Here is a 19,273-nt window from a genome sequence, read left to right as displayed (position 1 = left end):
TGAAAGGGGAGTCAAACTATCATGGCCCCTCAGGCTGTGGATGGGACTGGTGTTATGGTTGGACCTGGGACGGGCCTTGTGGGGACACAGAATGGAGGAGTCCTCATGAGGTTGTGGGGACAAAGAATTATCCGTGTGTGTCACTTAAGGGACCAGCCTGTGCATAACCTATCTCCTAAGCCTCTCTCGTTTTGCCTTGGGGGAGATCTGGTATACTAGGGCGTGCATTCAAGCTTTCCAGACCTGGATTCGCATGCCAGCAATTACCGTGACCTAGTTTTGGGACTCTAGGCAAATCCCTTTCTTTACCTCTGTGACCTTTGCATTCCTCATCTGCAAAACAGAGATTAGAAATTCTGTTTCCCGTATAGAATTGCTCTGAGCGTGACAGAAAGGAGCCCCTGGCATACTCTTAGTCCTATTAGCAACCAGCCAGGCTCTGCCTTGGCCTCCCACCGCCAACATTAGCAGCACCTCCAGTACTTGTGGGCACTGCATACCCTTCCAGAGTTGCCGAGGTATCCCTGGGGAAGACCACAGGTGCTCTGAGACCTGGAGCGGACACACCGATAGGGTGTTGTACAGCTCAGAGACTGAGTCCTCAGGGAGGCCCTTGTCCAGGCTTTGGGAGTAAGCTTGAAGGGGCAGGCACCAGTGCTCTGGCATCACCCAAAGGCTCAGGATTCCACCCTGTCTCCTGCTTCTCTCCATGTCTGAGTGGGACTTGGCGGGGAGGGGTGTGTGTGTGTGTGGGGTGTCACCTCTAATGGCTTCCTTCAGTGTCCCAAGGCAGTAGCCAGAGCTGGGTGAGGGGTCATCGGCACCCTCCATGTGGGGCAGAGCTTTGGACAGCTCTGGATTGCAGCCAGGAGTGACCTCCCTGAGGGACTCCTCCCTTCCTGTCCACTTCTTCCAGTCTGTCGTCTACTGCCATGGAGGACGCGTCGGCTTCTTCCAGGGAGACATCCGCCTCCTCTCAGATGACATGAAGGCTCTGTGTCCCACCATCTTCCCTGTGGTCCCACGACTACTGAACCGCATGTACGACAAGGTGAGCCCGGCGGGGAGTCTCTGGCCAGGCTGAGCAGCTGCATATCTGCTTTTTTGGACAGAGGCTGGAGCCCCAGGCAGGCTTTCTACACCACCAGCCCCAGGTCCTGGAAGTTTCCTCTCCTCTTGTATTCCCTGACTCTCACCCCTCCTTCTGTTTTCTTCCTATTCTCCAAAACCCTGGTTGGGAGATGTTGGGGGGAGGGCTTCTTTCCCAGCAACGTGCCTGGGCCTTAGTAGCGTTAACCTTTAGCTGGATGTCACACATTCAGTGACCTCCTGCAGGGGCAGAAATAGAGTGTGGCTTCTCTGCTGGCCAATGTAGGCCTTCTTCCTGGGGGTGTGTCTAGAGGTGGGGACTGCAGTCTTTACAGCTGTTTCCAACTTCTGTTTCTCAGATCTTCAGCCAGGCAGACACATCATTAAAGCGCTGGCTCCTGGAATTTGCAGCAAAGCGTAAACAGGCTGAGGTCCGGAGTGGAATCATCAGGAATGATAGTATCTGGGATGAACTCTTCTTTCATAAGATTCAGGTTAGAAAATGAACAAGTGATGATAGAGTGGCACCCACGTGTCCAATGGGTGACCTTACAGAAGAATTAGAGGAGTTCATCCCAATGGTGTGTAATCTTATAAAATAGTAACTTTTTGCTAATGAAATCAAAGCTTCAGCTACCACTGAAATTTTAAAGGACCCATTTTTGTTCATTGGAGGTGTGTTATATTTGCCAAAGGCAACCAGCAAGAAGGACTCCTGGAAAGTAAGTTCCTTGACCTCTATAGGCAGTAGGGCAGCTTTGCCCTTGGGTAGTCATGTTCACCAAGCAGCTCTTGGGGTTCGAAGATTCTCTTGCCCCTCCCTGTAGCCTTGGCCACGGTGGCTTTCCAGTAGCACAAGGTTCTAGCCAGATGACCAAGAATCTTCCTTTCCCTCCGTGTTTCCCATTTCTTCAGCCTCTCCTAAACCAAGCTGTTTATGAATTACTCATTCCTGTCTCCTCACTAAAGTTTTAAAGCTCTGCATTACTCAAAGAATTTGTAGTTAATTTGTACCAGTACTCATTTTTCCTTACTACTATATTTTTAGCTATGAAAATTAATATTTAAAATCTCTTGGCTCAACTTACAGAAACAAAGTGTTTAAAAAATTCTTTGACCTCTGCAGTGCATAGTAAATAGCTCATGGCATTGATTTAGAAATGAAAAAAGGCCATGCCATTAAGGTGGAAGTGGGAAGAAATTGTCCTCAGTAATTGTTTTGGATGCTTGCAAATGATGGGAGAGTGAAGGAACAGCTGTGTATTTTAAGAAAGGGAGAACCAAAATTATAGAATGCCACACAGATTAATGACGCTTATCTCAAAATACATAAAACAGTTGGCCATATTGTGGGTTGGATTGCAAAGCTGATTGAGCTGATTCATTTGGAAGAAGGGGGCTTCCTCAGCTCATGTGTTGTACAGCCTCAGGCTGCCTCTTTGATCCCAACCCTAGGGTCCAGGTAGGGTACAGCTGTTGAACATTGATGTTAGGTGAGGCCCAGGTGAGCTACACTCCACTTGCCGCAGCACAGACTCTGGCAGGTTCTTCTCTCTTCCCACAGGCCAGTCTTGGTGGGTGCGTGCGGATGATTGTTACTGGAGCGGCCCCCGCGTCACCAACGGTCCTGGGATTCCTCCGGGCAGCTCTGGGGTGCCAGGTATTTCCTTTATGTGGCCTTCCCTGGGGGCAGTGGGGTGAGTGTTAGGACAGGGCAGGAAACCCATTATACCCTCTTACTGTACAGAGAAATATTCTGGGGGCAAGATCTTTGTGGGATAAAAGCTCCCTTCTCTGAAGATGTAAAAAGCCCAGGGTCACTGAAAGCCAAGATAGCCTTGTGACATTGTGGGAAGCCCAGGTGTGTATCCGCTCTGGGAGAAAACTGTATATGGATCATCAGTGTGCTGGAGAACCTGTCCCACACCTGTACCAACATCTCTGCATTCTCCAGCCTGCAGACTATTTCCCAGACCAGAGAAGGAGCACGAGGGAGGGGGATAAAAGTTCATTTGTGTGTTTTTATTTGATTCAGTAGGTTTTGTCATTGCTAATAAAATTCATTCCTTTATTTATCCATTCAATTAATGTTTGTCAGGTTCCTACTTATGCAGACTATAGTAACATAGTTGTGACTGGTGGGTTTTAAGTAAAGTAGGCACATCTACTTCATAAATGTGCATGCTTAAAATTTCATCCTTTAGAAGCTGTGGGCTTCTTGGGAATTCCCTGGCGGTCCAGTGGTTAGGACTCAGTGCTTTCACTGCCGTGGGCTCAGTCCCTGGTTGGGGAACTAAGATCCTGCAAGCCGCCAAAAAAAAAAAAAAAAAAAAAAAAAGGGAAGGTAAAAAGAAGCCATGGGCTTCTTACACTGACCTCCTGTTCTACACCAACATGAGCTGACCGCTCCTAAAGGCAGCTCTCCCACATGGTCTATTCATGCGAGCACATGGGGCTCTGAAGGGGAATATCTTAAAGAGACAAAACCTTTATTGGATTTTAAAATGTTTGTCTTTAATACATATTATTCCAATTAGAAATAGAGTCAGTGGTTGAAAATAGGTTAGAAGTCTTTATCCCAAACCATATAACCTTATCTACTAAGTGTCTGTGGTTAAAAAAAGCATTTCTTCCAAGCAGAGTAGCTACACCTGTTGTCTGTGTTCAGTTTCTCCTGAAGGTACCTACTTCCAGAGCACCTCCCCTCCCACCGTCCCCAGCATGGAGCAGCCAGATGCTCCGTGAGTGGTTAGCTGGCTGAAAAGGGCAGCCAGCTATCTGCAGGCGGGTGTGCGCCTACAGTATGGTTTCTGTGTTTTGCTTGAAGGTTTATGAAGGTTATGGCCAAACTGAGTGCACAGCTGGATGTACCTTCACTACACCCGGGGACTGGACATCAGGTAGGATTGGCTGGAGATGTGGGAATGAGTTAGAACAGCAGGCTCTAAAACTTCCTCATGGAAAGTATATTTATATGGGCACATAGGAAACAGCAGAAGAAACAGAAGAAAAACAATGATGGTGTTTTGTCTGTGTTGTGGCATTATGGATCTGTTTTTTTGTTGTTGTTGTTACATATTTTTGTATTTCCTACTATATTTTATATTTTCCTATTTCTTTTATAAATAAATAGAAGTCATGTTAAAAAAAGGTAATAGATCACAAAATACAGCTCCAGGTAGAAAAATGCCTATGATATCAATATATTGGATTTTATAGTTTCTAAATATCACACAGTCTTGCTTACAGTCACTTCAGAATGAAGGAAGCAGGCTGTGAATTGGATATGATTTAGGAAGGAAAGGCAAGTGTATAGCAGCCAGTGCGCTGTTTCTTGAAGAGCCATTTCAGAGGCTCTTTGGAACTATGGTCTCCTGTGATAGCAACATCTAAAAGGCAGTAGCAACCTCAGAAAGGAGCAGCTACTATCCACACCCTCATTCTGAAGGGACCTATCTTCCAGGGCAAGGAGGAAGCAGTAGGTAGCCCATGTATTGGCTGTCACTAAATTTAGACCAAATACAATCATCTGAAAAACATTCAGCAAAAGAATTCTTCAGGATACCAACTTCCTCTGTGAGCCTGGAGCCACCCTTCATGCTTAAGTTTGCTCAACTACAAACTAGAAAACTTGGGATGATGTGCACAAAAAAGAAATATGCTTAGTAGTGCAATTCTATTTTCAGAGCACCTTGAGGTAGTCAGCAGAAACATGATAGGTGGATTCTAAATTGAAATCACATTTGGCAAAGTCAGGTACAGAAGTTTTATCTCCTTAAACTCTAGCTGAATAAAGCCTATCTTGTATGTGAAGTTTTTGGTCTCCCTACCACTGGCAACTTTACTACACGGACCATTTTCTGAGGTCCTGGCTCATTAACTTTTTTCTTGTTACTGTGATCATACTTACTGATCATTTACATGTATACCCTTCCTTTGGACACTTTCTTCCCTCTTATGATGTTCTACATTTTCCTATGTGAGGCTTTTGAGGTTTTACCTTTTTTTTTTTTTTTTTTTGCGGTATGCGGCCTCTCACTGTTGTGGCCTCTCCCATTGTGGAGCACAGGCTCCAGACACGCAGGCTCAGCGGCCATGGCTCACGGGCCCAGCCGCTCCGCGGCATGTGGGATCTTCCCGGACCGGGGCAGGAACCCGTGTCCCCTGCATCGGCAGGCGGACTCTCAACCACTGCGCCACCAGGGAAGCCCGAGGTTTTACCTTTTTTATGCATCCTTACCATAAAAACTTGCAAAGGTTATTGAGTATGAGAAGATCGGTATCTTTGTACAATATTGTAAAAGATTTGGCGGTCTCTCATTTAAAAGAGAAACAAAAGTGTCAGAGCCTGCTTTTTGTTTACGTGGCTCACTTTATTTCAGGACCTTGGCCAGCACCTGCTTAAAAATCCTCCACCTTGCCAGTGAATTGTGTAACAACCACAATTACTAGAAAATGACTTAGATGTAGTTTTGTGGTTGGAGTATATAAGACCAAGAAAATTTGAAGTCTTATTTGGTGGGGGGCGGGGTGGCGAGTTGCCTCATCCTTGTTTTCCATTTCAGTAGTCTGGTGACTGGAAGAAAAAGCAATAATGACTATATTTTATGATCCCCAAACCAAAACATATGATCTAATGATGGGGAAAGTGTTTTAATATAAAAAATCCTGACTATTTGGTTGGTGTGGGTATGAGCCTCCCCAGAGACCCTGTACAGGTTGACTCTGGGCCATGTAAGCCTGGCCAGATGTTTAAGAATCAGATATAAAGCAAAGGCCCAGCAGAGGTTGGCCTTTCCTTTCTCCAGAACTTTGTTTTATCATCAATGCTTGCTTGTGACAAACGCCCATCTAGAGGTGCATTGCTTTCCATTCATGATTCCCCACTTTGACCACTTGAGGGGTTTCACATGGCGTGGAGCATCTTCAGTGATGAAATTGATCTGAATACTGACAATTGCACATTGTTCTGGTGTTCTAGGGCACGTAGGAGCACCTCTGCCCTGCAATCATATCAAGCTCGTGGATGTCAAGGAACTGAACTATTGGACCAGCAAAGGAGAAGGAGAGGTAAACTTGAGTGTTTAGCCATTCATATTTGTGGATGCTCTACATGTAGTGAGTACAAGAAAAAAAAAGGAAATGGAATTGTTTTTCTTTCACCCTATGTGTAAAGTCACTTTATATTATTGATTAATTTGACTCAACTGAATTGAGCATTTTCTCTCCTGTTTATGAAGTAACCAACCCTCAAGGCTGGGACTGGGCTGGTCCAAAACAAGATTTGGGATTCGCAGACTGTTTTAAAAATCCATTTTTTTCTTAACTGGCACGGCTTGTTGCTGTGTATCTGTGCAGGCAGAAACATGACCATTTGCAAATAGCCCAGATGGGGTAGATAGAGCTGGCCTGTGCTTGTTCATTCCATGGGAGTAGATAGGAAAGCTGAGTGCCTGGTCATGAAGCAGGGGGCTCAAGCACCTCTGGTAGAATCAGCCAGCTTTCAGTATCTGATGAGACCCCATCCAGTGTCACAAAGCAGCACATACCGAAAGCCGCAGTGTTCCTGAGGAAGAAGGGATGGCAGAGAGGTAGTTGGAGAGGACACTGCTTGAGAGAAGGCAGGAGACAGTTGAGAACGCTGGCAGCTATTCCTGTCCTCTGTTTCCATCACTGTCGTTTCCACAGTGGATTTCCTGAGGGATAGTGTACATTTTTCTACTCATGCCTCGTGACAGCCTCATATCAGGATTCCTTATGCTGTGGGCTGAGAGAAACCGGGTGTTTGTCCCTACAGATATGTGTGAGAGGACCAAACGTGTTCAAAGGTTACTTGAAAGATCCGGAGAGGACAAAGGAGGCCCTGGACGACGACGGCTGGCTTCACACTGGAGACATTGGGAAGTGGCTGCCAGTATGTATGTTTGGAAGCGTGGGCCTCCACACATGTTGGTGATGGGGGTGTGTATAATCTGATTCACTCTGAGGCAGGAGTCTTTATATCCTCCCTGACAAGTAATCATTCCAGAATACCTCTGGGAAATGGGAGGTTCTTCCTTACCTCGCCCCCAGAACCTCCTCCTGCATCCTCCTGATGAAGGTGACAGGGATCTTTTTTTTTTTTTTTTTTTTTTTTTGTGGTACACGGGCTTCTCACTGTTGTGGCCTCTCCCATTGCGGAGCACAGGCTCCGGACACGCAGGCTCAGCGGCCATGGCTCACGGGCCCAGCCGCTCCGCAGCATGTGGGATCCTCCCAGACCGGGGCACGAACCCGTGTCCCCTGCATCGGCAGGCGGACTCTCAACCACCACGCCACCAGGGAAGCCCTGACAGGGACCTTCTGGGAGCGTAGAACTGGAGTTTGAGGCCTACCCCCTACCCTTAAGACGTTTCCAGGAAGAGATCTGACAGTGTTCTGGAATCCGATGGGTGAAGTACAAGGAGCATGGGGCTCGTAACTCTGGGAGATCTGAGAAAGGCAGGGCCTGGGAGCCCATGGACACTGGCTGCCAGCTGAGAGGTGGCACTGAGCAGTGTGAAGTGCTTGGAGCTGGGCAGGAGGATGCTGGCGTTCCTTTGTCTCTGCTAGCAGCTGCTCTTGTGACCTTGAGCAAAGCTTCATCCCTCTCTGGGGCTCTGTATTGACTCAGTTATAGAATAAGAAAGTAAGGCTACATGGCATTCTTTAGCAGTGGCCCCCAACTTTTAGCCAAAACCAGTAATGGTGCCTCATTCTGTCATTTGTAAAATGGAGGTAATAACATTGCTTACCTCTATGGTCGTTGTTATAAGGAACAAATGAGATTATACCTGTAAAGCCCTTAGCACAATACCTGGCACACAGGAGATGCTTAGATGGAAACTATGACCAGAAAAAAACTATGTCACTGAAACCAAGAGCCTCCACCTGCAGCAGCCCACCCCAGGAAACCTCTCCTGTGTCTCTGGGACATTGCTAAGATTTTGGGTGGAGTGCTGAGATGTTGAATTTATCAGACAGGTGAATGATGTTGAGCCCTCCAGGGGCCCTCTGGGCTGGTGAGCTGATTTGCCCCTGCTTGGAACTGCACGTTTCACTTTGAGAAACCCTCACTCTTGCAGCAGACATGGATGTATCCCTGGGCCAGGGACTATGCTCAGGAGAGAGACACATCTTTAGACAGTTCCCAGTCCAGTGTGATGGGCATGAGATGAGGGCCATGCTCACCTAGGGGAGAAGGACAAGCGCCTACTGGCTCTGAGTCTCAGGATTTAAGTCCTGTTCCAAGAGGAGAGGGGAGAGTGGGAAGGACAGTCAGTGCAGGAGTAATAGCATGTGCTAAGTAGAGAGACACTAGAGGTGTGAGGCAAGGAATTCTAACTGAAGGCCCGCAGGTGTGGAGGAGGGAGGCTGGAGAAGCAGCAGGGCCCTGGACACTGGCAGAGGGTAGATTGTCCCATCAGCTAACGAAGCCTAGGCTTCAGGCTTCACTTGCATAGGCCCCTTTCAAGGCTCTGCACTTCATTTTATATTATTTTTCTTAAAGGTGAGGGTCTCAAAACTGGAAAAAGTCCCACAAAACTCTGGATCTGCCACTGATGCCCTATAACTTGGATGAAACCACCCACCTTGCAGGGTGTTGTGAGAAGCAAGTAAATTGATTCATGTGAAGCACCTAGTGCTGTGCCTGAACTCAGAGCCCAAGGCAGTAGGCAGGCAGTCTGTGGGAGTCTGTTTTTTAAATTATTACTATTTTGAAATAGTATTAGATCAAGGAAAAGGTCTAAGTGTCTGATCCAGAAAGACCTGATTTAAGTCCTGGTTCTCCCACCTCCTAGCTGTGTGGCCTTGGAGGAGTTAACTGACCTCTCTAATCCTCACCTTCACCATTTATGAAATGGATGTGATGACACCCAGCTCATGGGGTGCCACGAGGGCCAAAGAAGCCAGTGTAGGGAAAGGCCCTGATGTCCAGCCTGGATTTGGAGCAAAACAAGGCCTGCTTGTTTTTCTCTTCTGGCAAGACTATTCTGGTTCTGATGATTGAACAGATAGAGCAGGGCCAGAGTGTGTGCACACGTTCAGTAAGGAAGTGGTTTTGATGGAGGAGGAGGTGGCTGTGAGAAGGATTTATGAGTGAGGACAGATGAGCCTGACTGCTGGAAGTCCCAGGAGAGACCAATGGCAAGGCCATCTCCAGGTTTGGGGCTTGGGGAATGGGACAGGCTTGAGGAGGAGAAGGATGAGCTTCCTTTAGGGCATGTTGCATCGTGCAGGGAAAAAGCCCTGGTTTTTGTAGTGTTTGGAGGATAGTGAGGTTCTGGGTCTGGAACTCAGTGAAGAGCTCTGGCTGGAAGCTCAGACATATGCAGGAGTGGCCACTTAGGAGATAAATGGTGGTCACCTCAAGGAGCATCGTCAGTGAAGGTGAGGAAGTTGCAGCATTCAAGGAGAGAGCCAAAGGAGAGAGACCCACCTATTCACCTTGGAAATTCAAAAAGGTTGAAGGGAGTCAGGGAGGCCAGGGGCACAAGCACTCACTGCCCAAGGGGTGGCCTGCCTGCTGCAGAGGTCCTGGAGGGAGAGGGCTCCTAGTGCCACCTGGAGTCCTCTGCCAGAGCTGTGCTATGTGCTGAAAGATGGAGAGGCTGCTCTTTGGGAGTGGTGGCCTAAGCATGGTTCAAGGGGGAGAATCTGAAGATGGGGCTGAGAAAAGGGACAGCTGGAGCGAGGGCCTGGGTGAGAGGAGCCCTGAAGGGAAGGTGGGTGGCCTTCTGAGGAGGAGGGCACCTGTTGCTGGGCACCAGGGTGGCAGGGGTGGGAGGGAGGGTAGGGCACATGGTGAGGGGACAGGACAGTGGGCACTCAGAGCCCAGCAGACCTTGGGAGCCATCCACCCTTGTGCACAGCGTCCCTCTCCAGCCGTGCAGTGGCTCCATGAGAGCAGAGATGTCAGGTGCACGAGCAGATACGGTGGGGCTTGCAGGGTGAGACCGGGCATTGCAGAGGTGAGGGGCTATGGCACCAATGAGTTAGGGGCTCAGGCTTGGGAATGCCGCCGTTTTATGAAGACGCTTGTCCAATTCCACAGGCTGGAACTCTTAAAATTATTGATCGGAAGAAGCACATATTTAAACTTGCTCAGGGAGAATATATTGCGCCCGAGATGATTGAGAACATCTACATCCGGAGTGAGCCTGTTGCACAAGTGTATGTCCATGGGGACAGCTTAAAGGTGAGTCCCCTAGGCCTCAGCCCTCCCACACGTACTTTGGGCCTGATGAGTACTCTGGGAATGATTTCCTAAGTAACTGGTATTTGATTAAAGTGATGAACATTAATTTCCAATCAGATACTGGTATTCTCTGGCATATAGGATCATGAGAGAAAGTGCCTTTCTAAGGGAGAAATCTTAATGGCTTATAGTTTGGTAAATTGCAGTTAGGTAAATAAGTTGCTGAAAGTAGTAGTAATAACATTCCCACTACTTTTAACTTATGCTCCGTCTACTTCCAGGAGGAATTTTGAGGTAATATGCTGAAGCAAGATTCAGGGTTTCTGCTGTTTTGATTTTGAAGTACACATAAGAACTTTACAGATAAATAGGTGCAGTATTGCAAATAATGATACTGATGATATATCTTAATATATTAAGCTAATGTGCTAATATAGTACAGGATTAAATTATTTGAAGAGGATTTATATTTATTCTGCTTTCTGGTATCATTTAGATCTGAAGTCAGAAAGATCACTGTGAATATATTCTGTGCTATCATTGGATTTATGTAATTAAAGACTTAAATTATTTTTTAAGAAAATGCTTTAAAAATTAAAATGGTGTTCTTAAAGAATGAGGACCATACTAATGAATCAATTTCAAAATGGTCTGTAAATCCTTAGAAATGTATGTGTTTTGGATTATAGAGTTGGTTGATTAGTATCCTAAAGATGTACTCATTTAAGATTGGCATGAGAATCAAAGGTACATACAGGACTAACCTTACTGATTCCTAATCTTCTTAAGCTTATTTTTTATTAATTAATTTTTTACGAAGTTAGGGAAATATATCAGAAATATTCAAGAATATTTCTGTCAAGAACGTGTGATATGTTGGTGGAAATGTTTCATAACATAAACATATACATATTTTTAGAAGAGTGGAGTCTGAGAATACCAAGAGATTAGTTTTAACGCTGGACCGCAAATAACTGCTTTAAAAGCTTTTGTCATAACTGTGTTTTCCTTTGGTGGGATCACAGGCCTCTTTGGTGGGCATTGTCGTGCCTGACCCGGAAGTCATGCCCTCTTGGGCCCAGAAGAGAGGAATTGAAGGGACGTATGCAGAGCTCTGCACAAATAAGGTCTGTACCTTGGGGCTGTTCCCCAAAAGACTGCTGGACCTTCTGTGATACTGCATAATGAGAGGACATACAAAAACAGTAGCCCAAGTGAAATTTGAACCTATAGGGAAATTTCTAACTTTATTTTATAAATAGTGGGAATCCTAAACCAGAGGTTTGTCTTTTGTCATTGTTGTAGAAGGGGCCTTCTTAGAACACTTGATAAACTATTGAATTTTCCAGCCAGGAGACATCAGAGAAAGCTTGTCCAGCCCTGTTGTTTTGCAGCTTGCAGGAGAGTCCAGAGAGGGAGGTGGCTTGCCCAAAGCCACACAGCTGGTTAACAGCAGTGTCAGATGTGAGAATAGGCCCTCTGACTCACTGGCCCTGCTCTCTCCTAATGTGAGGTAGCTTTTGTATCTACTGAGCTTAGAGAGACAGTCATGGAATTGAAAAAGGAGCACAGTTCTCCCTGCTTAGAACATTTGTTGCTCACACCTTCCAGAAGCCTTCTCCTGGCACATATACAGTCCTATGGAAGAGGATCTCTGTGCCCTGACTCAGCATTGGCCCCCCAGTCACATGATCTGTTTCTTAGCAGCAGCCATGAACCCTAGAGCTCCCACCAGGCCTTGGGCTCTTCTGGGGGTGACAGGGCCCCTGAGACTCACTAGGCTGACCAGAGGTCTGCTTTAAAAAACAAAATTGAGGGCTTCCCTGGTGGCGCAGTGGTTGAGAGTCCGCCTGCCGATGCAGGGGACACGGGTTCGTGCACCAGTCCAGGAGGATCCCACATGCCGCGGAGCGGCTGGGCCCGTGAGACATGGCCGCTGAGCCTGCGCGTCCGGAGCCTGTGCTCTGCGACGGGAGAGGCCACAACAGTGAGAGGCCCGTGTACAGAAAAAAAACAAAAAAACAAAATTGAGTGGTCCCTTAGCCTGTTGTTGGACACTCCTTAGGCCATGTGGGCACTTACTTGCCAGGTGAGGGGTGGTGATTGGCTTGCTGCCAGGGAGTGTCAGCCCCAGTTGGGGGTTTGAAAGGTGGGGGGAGTGTTGGTATGATTGCCAGTTGTACTTTGCTCACAACTCATTGATTCTTCTATCTCCATTTTGAAATGTGTTTTCGCCTTGTAATTTTACCTATATGGTTCAATTCAGGAGCTGAAGAAAGCCGTTTTGGAAGATATGGTGAGGTTAGGAAAAGAAAGTGGACTCCATTCTTTTGAACAGGTAACTGTTACCTTCTCCATACTTGTTACTGCCCTTTATGCAGGGATGAGAATTAAAGTAACCAACAGTGACCCTGACCTAGATTCCCTATCCTCCACGCTGTGGCCTGCAGGCAGGCTGTGTACCAGTGGACCCCTGAAGGCCTGTTCTAAGCTGACTTTGCAACAGCCTGCATCCTAACTAAAATCGGTCGTAGGCTGAGTGAGACTGTGCTCATTGTCCTCATAATCACAGATGTTCATAAAGCTGAAATATTACCCTAGCCATAACTGGTAGAGCATGTCTACATGGTGTGTCTCCAAGCTGCATGCAGTACTCAAGACCAGAGTCCTGTCTTATTTTTATTTTTATGGGGACTGTCTTCTTGGCTGCAGCAGGCAAGCTTACTTGCTAGGACATCAGAAAGATTTCACTCCTGGGGCCAGTGATCTGTCAGCCCAGCATGCCCTGAACAAAGAGGAGGAAACAAAGAGTGTGTTGGGAGAGGACACAGCAGACCTCTAAGACTTTCCGTCTTTGCAAGGTTGGGGTTCTTTTTTGTAACTGAGTTCATGGTCCTACTTACACATGCCATTTATAATCCTCTTTAGTCACAAATTCAAAAAGAAAAATTCTTCAAACAGAAAAATATTAATATGCTGATTTTTAAAAATTTCCTAGTATATATTTAATATAATTGTTTTTCATAAAATGGTTCTCCAACAGTGTCCCCAAATACAATATTAAGGATCTGTGAGGTTTATGAGAATTTTATATTTTATATGTTCTTTTTTAAAAAATATAAATTTATTTATTTATTTATTTTTGGCTGTGTTGGGTCTCCATTGCTGCGCACAGGCTTTCTCTAGTTGCGGCAAGCAGGAGCTACTCTTTGTTGTGGTGCGTGGGCTTCTCACTGCGGTGGCTTCTCTTGTTGCAGAGCATGGGCTCTAGGGCACTTGGGCTTCAGTAGTTGTGGCACACGGGCTCAGTAGTTGTGGCTCACGGGCTTAGTTGCTCCACAGCATGTGGGATCTTCCCGGACCAGAGCTTGAACCCGTGTCTCCTGCATTGGCAGGTAGATTCTCAACTGCTGCGCCACCAGGGAAGCCCCTTTATATATGTTCATTTTTTTTTTTTTTTTTTTAGATGTTGGGGGTAGGAGTTTATTAATTAATTTCTTTATTTTTGCTGTGTTGGGTCTTCGTTTCTGTGTGAGGGCTTTCTCCAGTTGCGGCAAGCGGGGGTCACTCTTCATCGCGGTGCGCGGGCCTCTCACTATCGCAGCCTCTCTTGTTGCAGAGCACAGGCTCCAGACGCGCAGGCTCAGTAGTTGTGGCTCACGGGCCCAGTTGCTCCGCGGCATGTGGGATCCTCCCAGACCAGGGCTCGAACCCGTGTCCCCTGCATTAGCAGGCAGACTCTCAACCACTGTGCCACCAGGGAAGCCCCGATATATATGTTCATTTTGATGTTAACCTAAAAACATTTTTAAACTGGTTTTAAATATAAACTCTTACAGCAGTTGTTTGACAATTAGAAAACATTTCCACAGATTAAGACTTGTAATTTCTTAAGTTTCAAAGTGAGGAAATCTAAATATAGTTTCAGGGTTTGAGGGAATTGTTTTTCTTTTGAAATGGATCATTACATTAATCTAGCCTGAGAGAAACTGCTTTCCCTCATCCATCAGTTTGTTTTAGGGCAAATAAGGCCTGGATGAATAAATCCTTATTTTAAAAAATGATAAAATCTGAGGCATTCAGGCAAGTCATATTTATCTTTCTGAATGCAAGGTCAGTTCTGGCATGGTAATTAAATTTCTAAATTTGCTAAAACTGACTTCATTGCTCTTCCATTACGGGGAGCTGTGTGACTGTAGATGTGATCCTGTAGAGCAGGTGCCACAAATGAGTGGTTGGAGACCTGGTTGATCCGGGCTCCCTATTACCTGAATGGATGGCTGTAAGGGCGCTGAGGATGCACTGGGGATCCTGCGGATACCCTTGTGATTCCCAAGGCTTGCATGCCCCCTGCTGGATGTGGGCTGTGTGACCTGCCTCAGAGCAGGTGGAGAATTGTAACAGATTCCTCTCCTTGGAAAAGACTACCACTCTTAAGCTTATGTTTAAAAGAAACCTTTGGTTAAGGTTCCAGTGTTAACCATTGCTCAAGTTAGAGCTTTTAGTGAGAGGAGATGTATTCTTGACTTTCCATACGCCTTAAGCAAAGTTTCTGCTCTAATAATCGGCCCTTGCCATGGTAACCTCAAATACAGAGAAGTCATGTGGCATCCCAAAGGCCTGAGTTTTATTGCCAAGGCTGTTACCTCTTCATTTTCTCTGTTCTCATTCTCCTCTTTGTTGGTGTGTGCTCCTAGTTGTATTCCAAAGCTCAACATAAATTGAGTTAATCCATAATCTATTGTCAGCTAGTCCTTTTCCCTTTTCCTCAAAAAGGAATGATCAATTAAGGCTTAATGCTAATTTTTTACACCCCCCCCCCAATAGATATCCAAGCCCAAGGCTTAAATCATTCAACAGAAGCTTTAGGAGTTCAGACTTACTGGGCAGCATTGATCTGAATGAAACTTTGAATTAGATGAAAAATTAATGTAATCTGATTTCCAGAAACAGACAGTTCCTAGAACTAGGCCAACCATTATCAATTTACGGAGATTTAATGAGTAGATAAGAAGCATTTAAAATAACTGTTATCAATAATTAAAATATGTAGGTTCTTGGGAAGTATCTGAGCATACTTAACTGTGATTTAACCATTTTTTGACATTTCTATGCCTTATTAGTTTGCATAGGCATATAAAATACAAAGTGAACTTTGAAACTTGACAGTTTTCAAATTCTGACTGCAAAGCCCTTGCTAAATATATTTTTACTGTATTTCTTGTCATTGAAATGAATACTTACCTCATCAATTTACCTTTAAATCAGAAATGAATTGAACATTTCCCTAATTAATTTAAAAATTTTTTTTTTTTTTAATTTTTTTGCGGTATGCGGGCCTCTCACTGCTGTGGCCTCTCCCGCTGCGGAGCACAGGCTCCGGACGCGCAGGCCCAGCGGCCATGGCCCACGGGCCCAGCCGCTCCGCGGCATATGGGATCCCCCCAGACCGGGGCACGAACCCGCATCCCCTGCATCGGCAGGCGGACTCCCAACCACTGCGCCACCAGGGAGGCCCTAATTTAAAATTTTAAAATTTCTCTTGTCCTAAATTATTCACTCTGTGTTTATTATCTACAAGCAATATTGTGTGTTAAAGTGTTTCACGAAGTAATACCACTGAAAGATTTTAAATACTCTTTTTTTTCAGAATTATGAAAATTTCTATGCTTTAATGAGTTGGCATACATTGACACTTTTGAGGCATTATATTCCAATATAATATTTAAATGTTATAGTATCTTTAAATTTAAAAAAACAATCAAACTATAGAATCACTTTTCTGTGACAAGAGTGTAGTTTCAGAAAGGGAGGTAACATTAAGCCTCTCCTTCCTTCTTTCCTCAACAAAAACTTTGCTTATTGCAAACTGGAAAACAAGTTTTATGTTGTGTTAGGCATAAAGGGAGACTAAAGACTCTCGTTCCTTTTTTTCCCCATAATTCAACAGTTTGGTTTTATTAGAAAATATAAATAATTATATTTATAAAAAATGAAAATTGGTTTTACCATTGGTTTACTTCTGAAAATAAACTAACTATAGGTTTGGGGCCCACAGTTAAGGTCAGTTAAAGAACTGTTTTGACTCATTTTTTCCCACTTACTGATTAGACTTTTAGTCACTGGAGCAATTTGTATAGGTATTTTCAGGGAAGAATTTAAATAGACCCAGGGCTGTAGGTCAGGCTGGAGCAGGGACTGGCAGTAGTGCCAGTCTGATCTGCTCACTAAGTGGCTGAAAGGTGAGCTGAGTGCCATATTGCTTGGCTTCCCTCAACACTGTATTTAATTGTGTTTCCTCTCCTCAGGCAGAGACTATGTTGTAGAGAGCCACATTGAACTGCAGATGCCCCAGTCAGCACTTCAGGCCTGCTACAGGTTGCTGGTTTGACAGATACTCAAAATCTACCAGCAGATGCAGTTCTTTCTTCCTAAGATCATAGTGTTTTCTTTTACATTCTACTTACCATCTAAATAGTGTATGTAGCTCTCCCTATGAGAGTCATCTTCCCTGTACTGTATTGTTTGAAGCTTCTGCTTGTCACTGCTGTATTTTCAGAGGTGTTCTCCCAAGTCCCTGTACTGAACGTAGACTCTTGTCTCAATTACACATGTTCTCCACATGCTGTTAGGAGTGCAGATGAGCTGAAACCCAGGCTGCCAGGGCGCTTGTAGAAATTGTATCTTGGCATTGGCATCTCCTATAAAATTATATTATTTCATTTACAGAAGAAGGTGGATAGATTGTTTACACTTGCCAGAAGTCTTTATGTGATACTGTTTCTATCAGAAAGGAACTTTAAAAAAAAAAATTAAGGATATTAGCACTGCCAGTTTTTCAGTTTTTCATTTCATGGAGGTAAACATAAGTTACTAAGTTAAATCACTGTATCTAGGATTAAGTTTGATTTGGATTTTGTTCATATTTTCTTCAAGCTAGCTAGTTTTGTTATCAAATGGTGATTTCTGAACTTGAGTAGCAGAACTTAGATGACATCTTATATGCACCGTATGAGCATGTACAAAACATAAGAGCAGTGCTGCTCTGGTAGGTTTGGGGCTTGAACCAGAGCCTGTCTTCCGCCTCCTAACCCTCAACCCAGCCTCCTCACTCATCCCTCCCCCACCCCGCCTCCAATACACTTCTGCCTCTCCCCCACCTCATCCCACCCATGTCTGTCTACACTCCACCTTCACGCCCATCTCCACCTCTACACCCCCGCCCAACAGAGGCCACTGCAGAACCCCTAGCTCTCAGTGCACTATGGTCTGAAAACGTCTCCCTTGGGACCTGTTTCCAGTGAATTTTGGATCCCCTAGGATGATTTATGTTTGATCAAAACAAATTAGGAAAAAAGTATATTCCAGAGGGTACAAAAACTGGCAGCCCTATTCCTTACCAAATCCTTGCTTCTTTGAGCATCAAAAACACTGAGAGAATTTTCTTTTTAAAAATTTTTTTTATTTTGCCATGAAAAAAATTCAGAAAAATTTTATTTTATATTGAAGTTGAGAGAATTTTCAAACAAAACACTTTTTACAAGAACCTTAACAAATTTTGAAACATTCGATAATGCCTCTTTTTAGCCAAGAGCCTCAGATTTCCAGTTATTTATACTGGATATCCAAGTAGAAATCCTTTCAGTATGTAAGGTAAAGTTGAGGCGGCTACCTGTAATGCTAGCTTTAATTTTAGCCTAAAGTCCAGTCCTCCCCTTCCCACCACACACGAATCCCTTAAAATGCTATTCTTTTTATAGCAAAAGTGAATCCTTCATTTGAACAAATTTCTAAGAGACAAAGATGAATCTCATTTATTAATGCTGTGCTCATTTGAAAATTATCACATTTTAAAATTACAAGCATGGGTTTAAAAAATGCCAGAATTTGTTAGAATTTTTCTTAAAAACTTTTTAAGAAGTAAAAAGTGTAGCTGTTTTAGGGGTCTTCTTTGTATATTGAGTCTTTGATCTGAAAAATCAGTGAATGCAATGGAGAATTTTCTGAGGAAAGACTTCTTTGTCATATTACAATACCCACGTGCCAGGACTCTAGACTGTTAGCATCAGAGATTTGGAAAACAATCACTGACATGTTGAATTTTTTGCAACTATTTGCATACATTGATTTTTTCCAATTTTTAAATTTTTGGTGGTTAAATACACATAACATAAAATTTACTACCTTAACCATTTTTTACGTGTGCAGTTCAGTGGCATTAATACATTCATAATGTTGTACTACCATCACCACCATCCATCTCTGTAACTTTTCATTTTGTAGAATGAAACTCTGTACCCCTTGAACAATAACTCCCAATTCCCTCCCTTCCCCAAGCCTCCAGAAACCACCATTTTACTTTCTGTCCCTATGACTTTGACTACTCTAAGTACTTGTGTTTTTGTGACTGGCTTATTTCACTTAGCCTAATGCCCTCAGAGTTCATCCATGTTGTAGCATGTGTCAGAATTTCCTTACTTAATATAAATAATATTCCATTGTATGTCTGTGCCACATTTTGCCTATCCATTCATATGCTGATGGACATTTGGGTTGCTTCCCTGTTTTAGCTATTGTGAATAATGCTGCTATGAACATGGATGTACAAATATCTCTTTGAGATCCTGCTTTCAATTTTTTGGGGTATATATTCCAGTTTCTCTGTATCCTCACCAACACTTGTTATTTCTGTTTTCTGGATACTAGTCAGCCTAATGGGTGTGAGGTGGTGCATAGACTGATTTTTGAAATAAGTCATTTCCTGATTGTATCCATTGATTTTAATTAACAATTCTCATATGACAGTAACATATGCCACAGTAACCTTTCACTCTTGTTCTCCTGGCTTCTGTAACCCACACCCCAGTTCTTTTCTACTCCTCAAGAAACTCCTTCTCTGTCTCAAGCCCAGGCTGAAGCTGTGTCCTACATACTAATAGTAATATATCCAATGTCCAAAAACCACTT

General features: G+C 44.4%; 1 protein-coding gene across 8 annotated transcripts in view; it reads left to right on the top strand.

Annotated features, from left to right (window-relative positions):
* Positions 1-19,273, top strand: part of ACSL6 (acyl-CoA synthetase long chain family member 6) — a 63,577-nt gene that overhangs the window by 41,464 nt on the left and 2,840 nt on the right. For 6 of the 8 annotated variants that reach the window (XM_060091911.1, XM_060091917.1, XM_060091916.1 and 3 more), the window contains 9 exons: positions 917-1,051; positions 1,449-1,583; positions 2,654-2,749; positions 3,917-3,989; positions 6,071-6,159; positions 6,887-7,003; positions 10,163-10,306; positions 11,332-11,433; positions 12,573-12,644. In XM_060091911.1, the coding sequence (XP_059947894.1) occupies positions 917-1,051; positions 1,449-1,583; positions 2,654-2,749; positions 3,917-3,989; positions 6,071-6,159; positions 6,887-7,003; positions 10,163-10,306; positions 11,332-11,433; positions 12,573-12,644 (963 nt within the window). The remainder of the gene's footprint in view (positions 1-916; positions 1,052-1,448; positions 1,584-2,653; positions 2,750-3,916; positions 3,990-6,070; positions 6,160-6,886; positions 7,004-10,162; positions 10,307-11,331; positions 11,434-12,572; positions 12,645-19,273) is intronic. The other 2 variants (XM_060091918.1, XM_060091912.1) reach the window with 2 other exon arrangements.

Source organism: Mesoplodon densirostris, chromosome 3, assembly GCF_025265405.1.
Source record: "Mesoplodon densirostris isolate mMesDen1 chromosome 3, mMesDen1 primary haplotype, whole genome shotgun sequence".
Classification (NCBI taxonomy): Eukaryota; Metazoa; Chordata; class Mammalia; order Artiodactyla; family Ziphiidae; genus Mesoplodon; species Mesoplodon densirostris.
The sequence above is the reverse complement of the archived record's forward strand: the minus strand, read 5'-3'. Positions and strand labels throughout refer to the sequence as shown.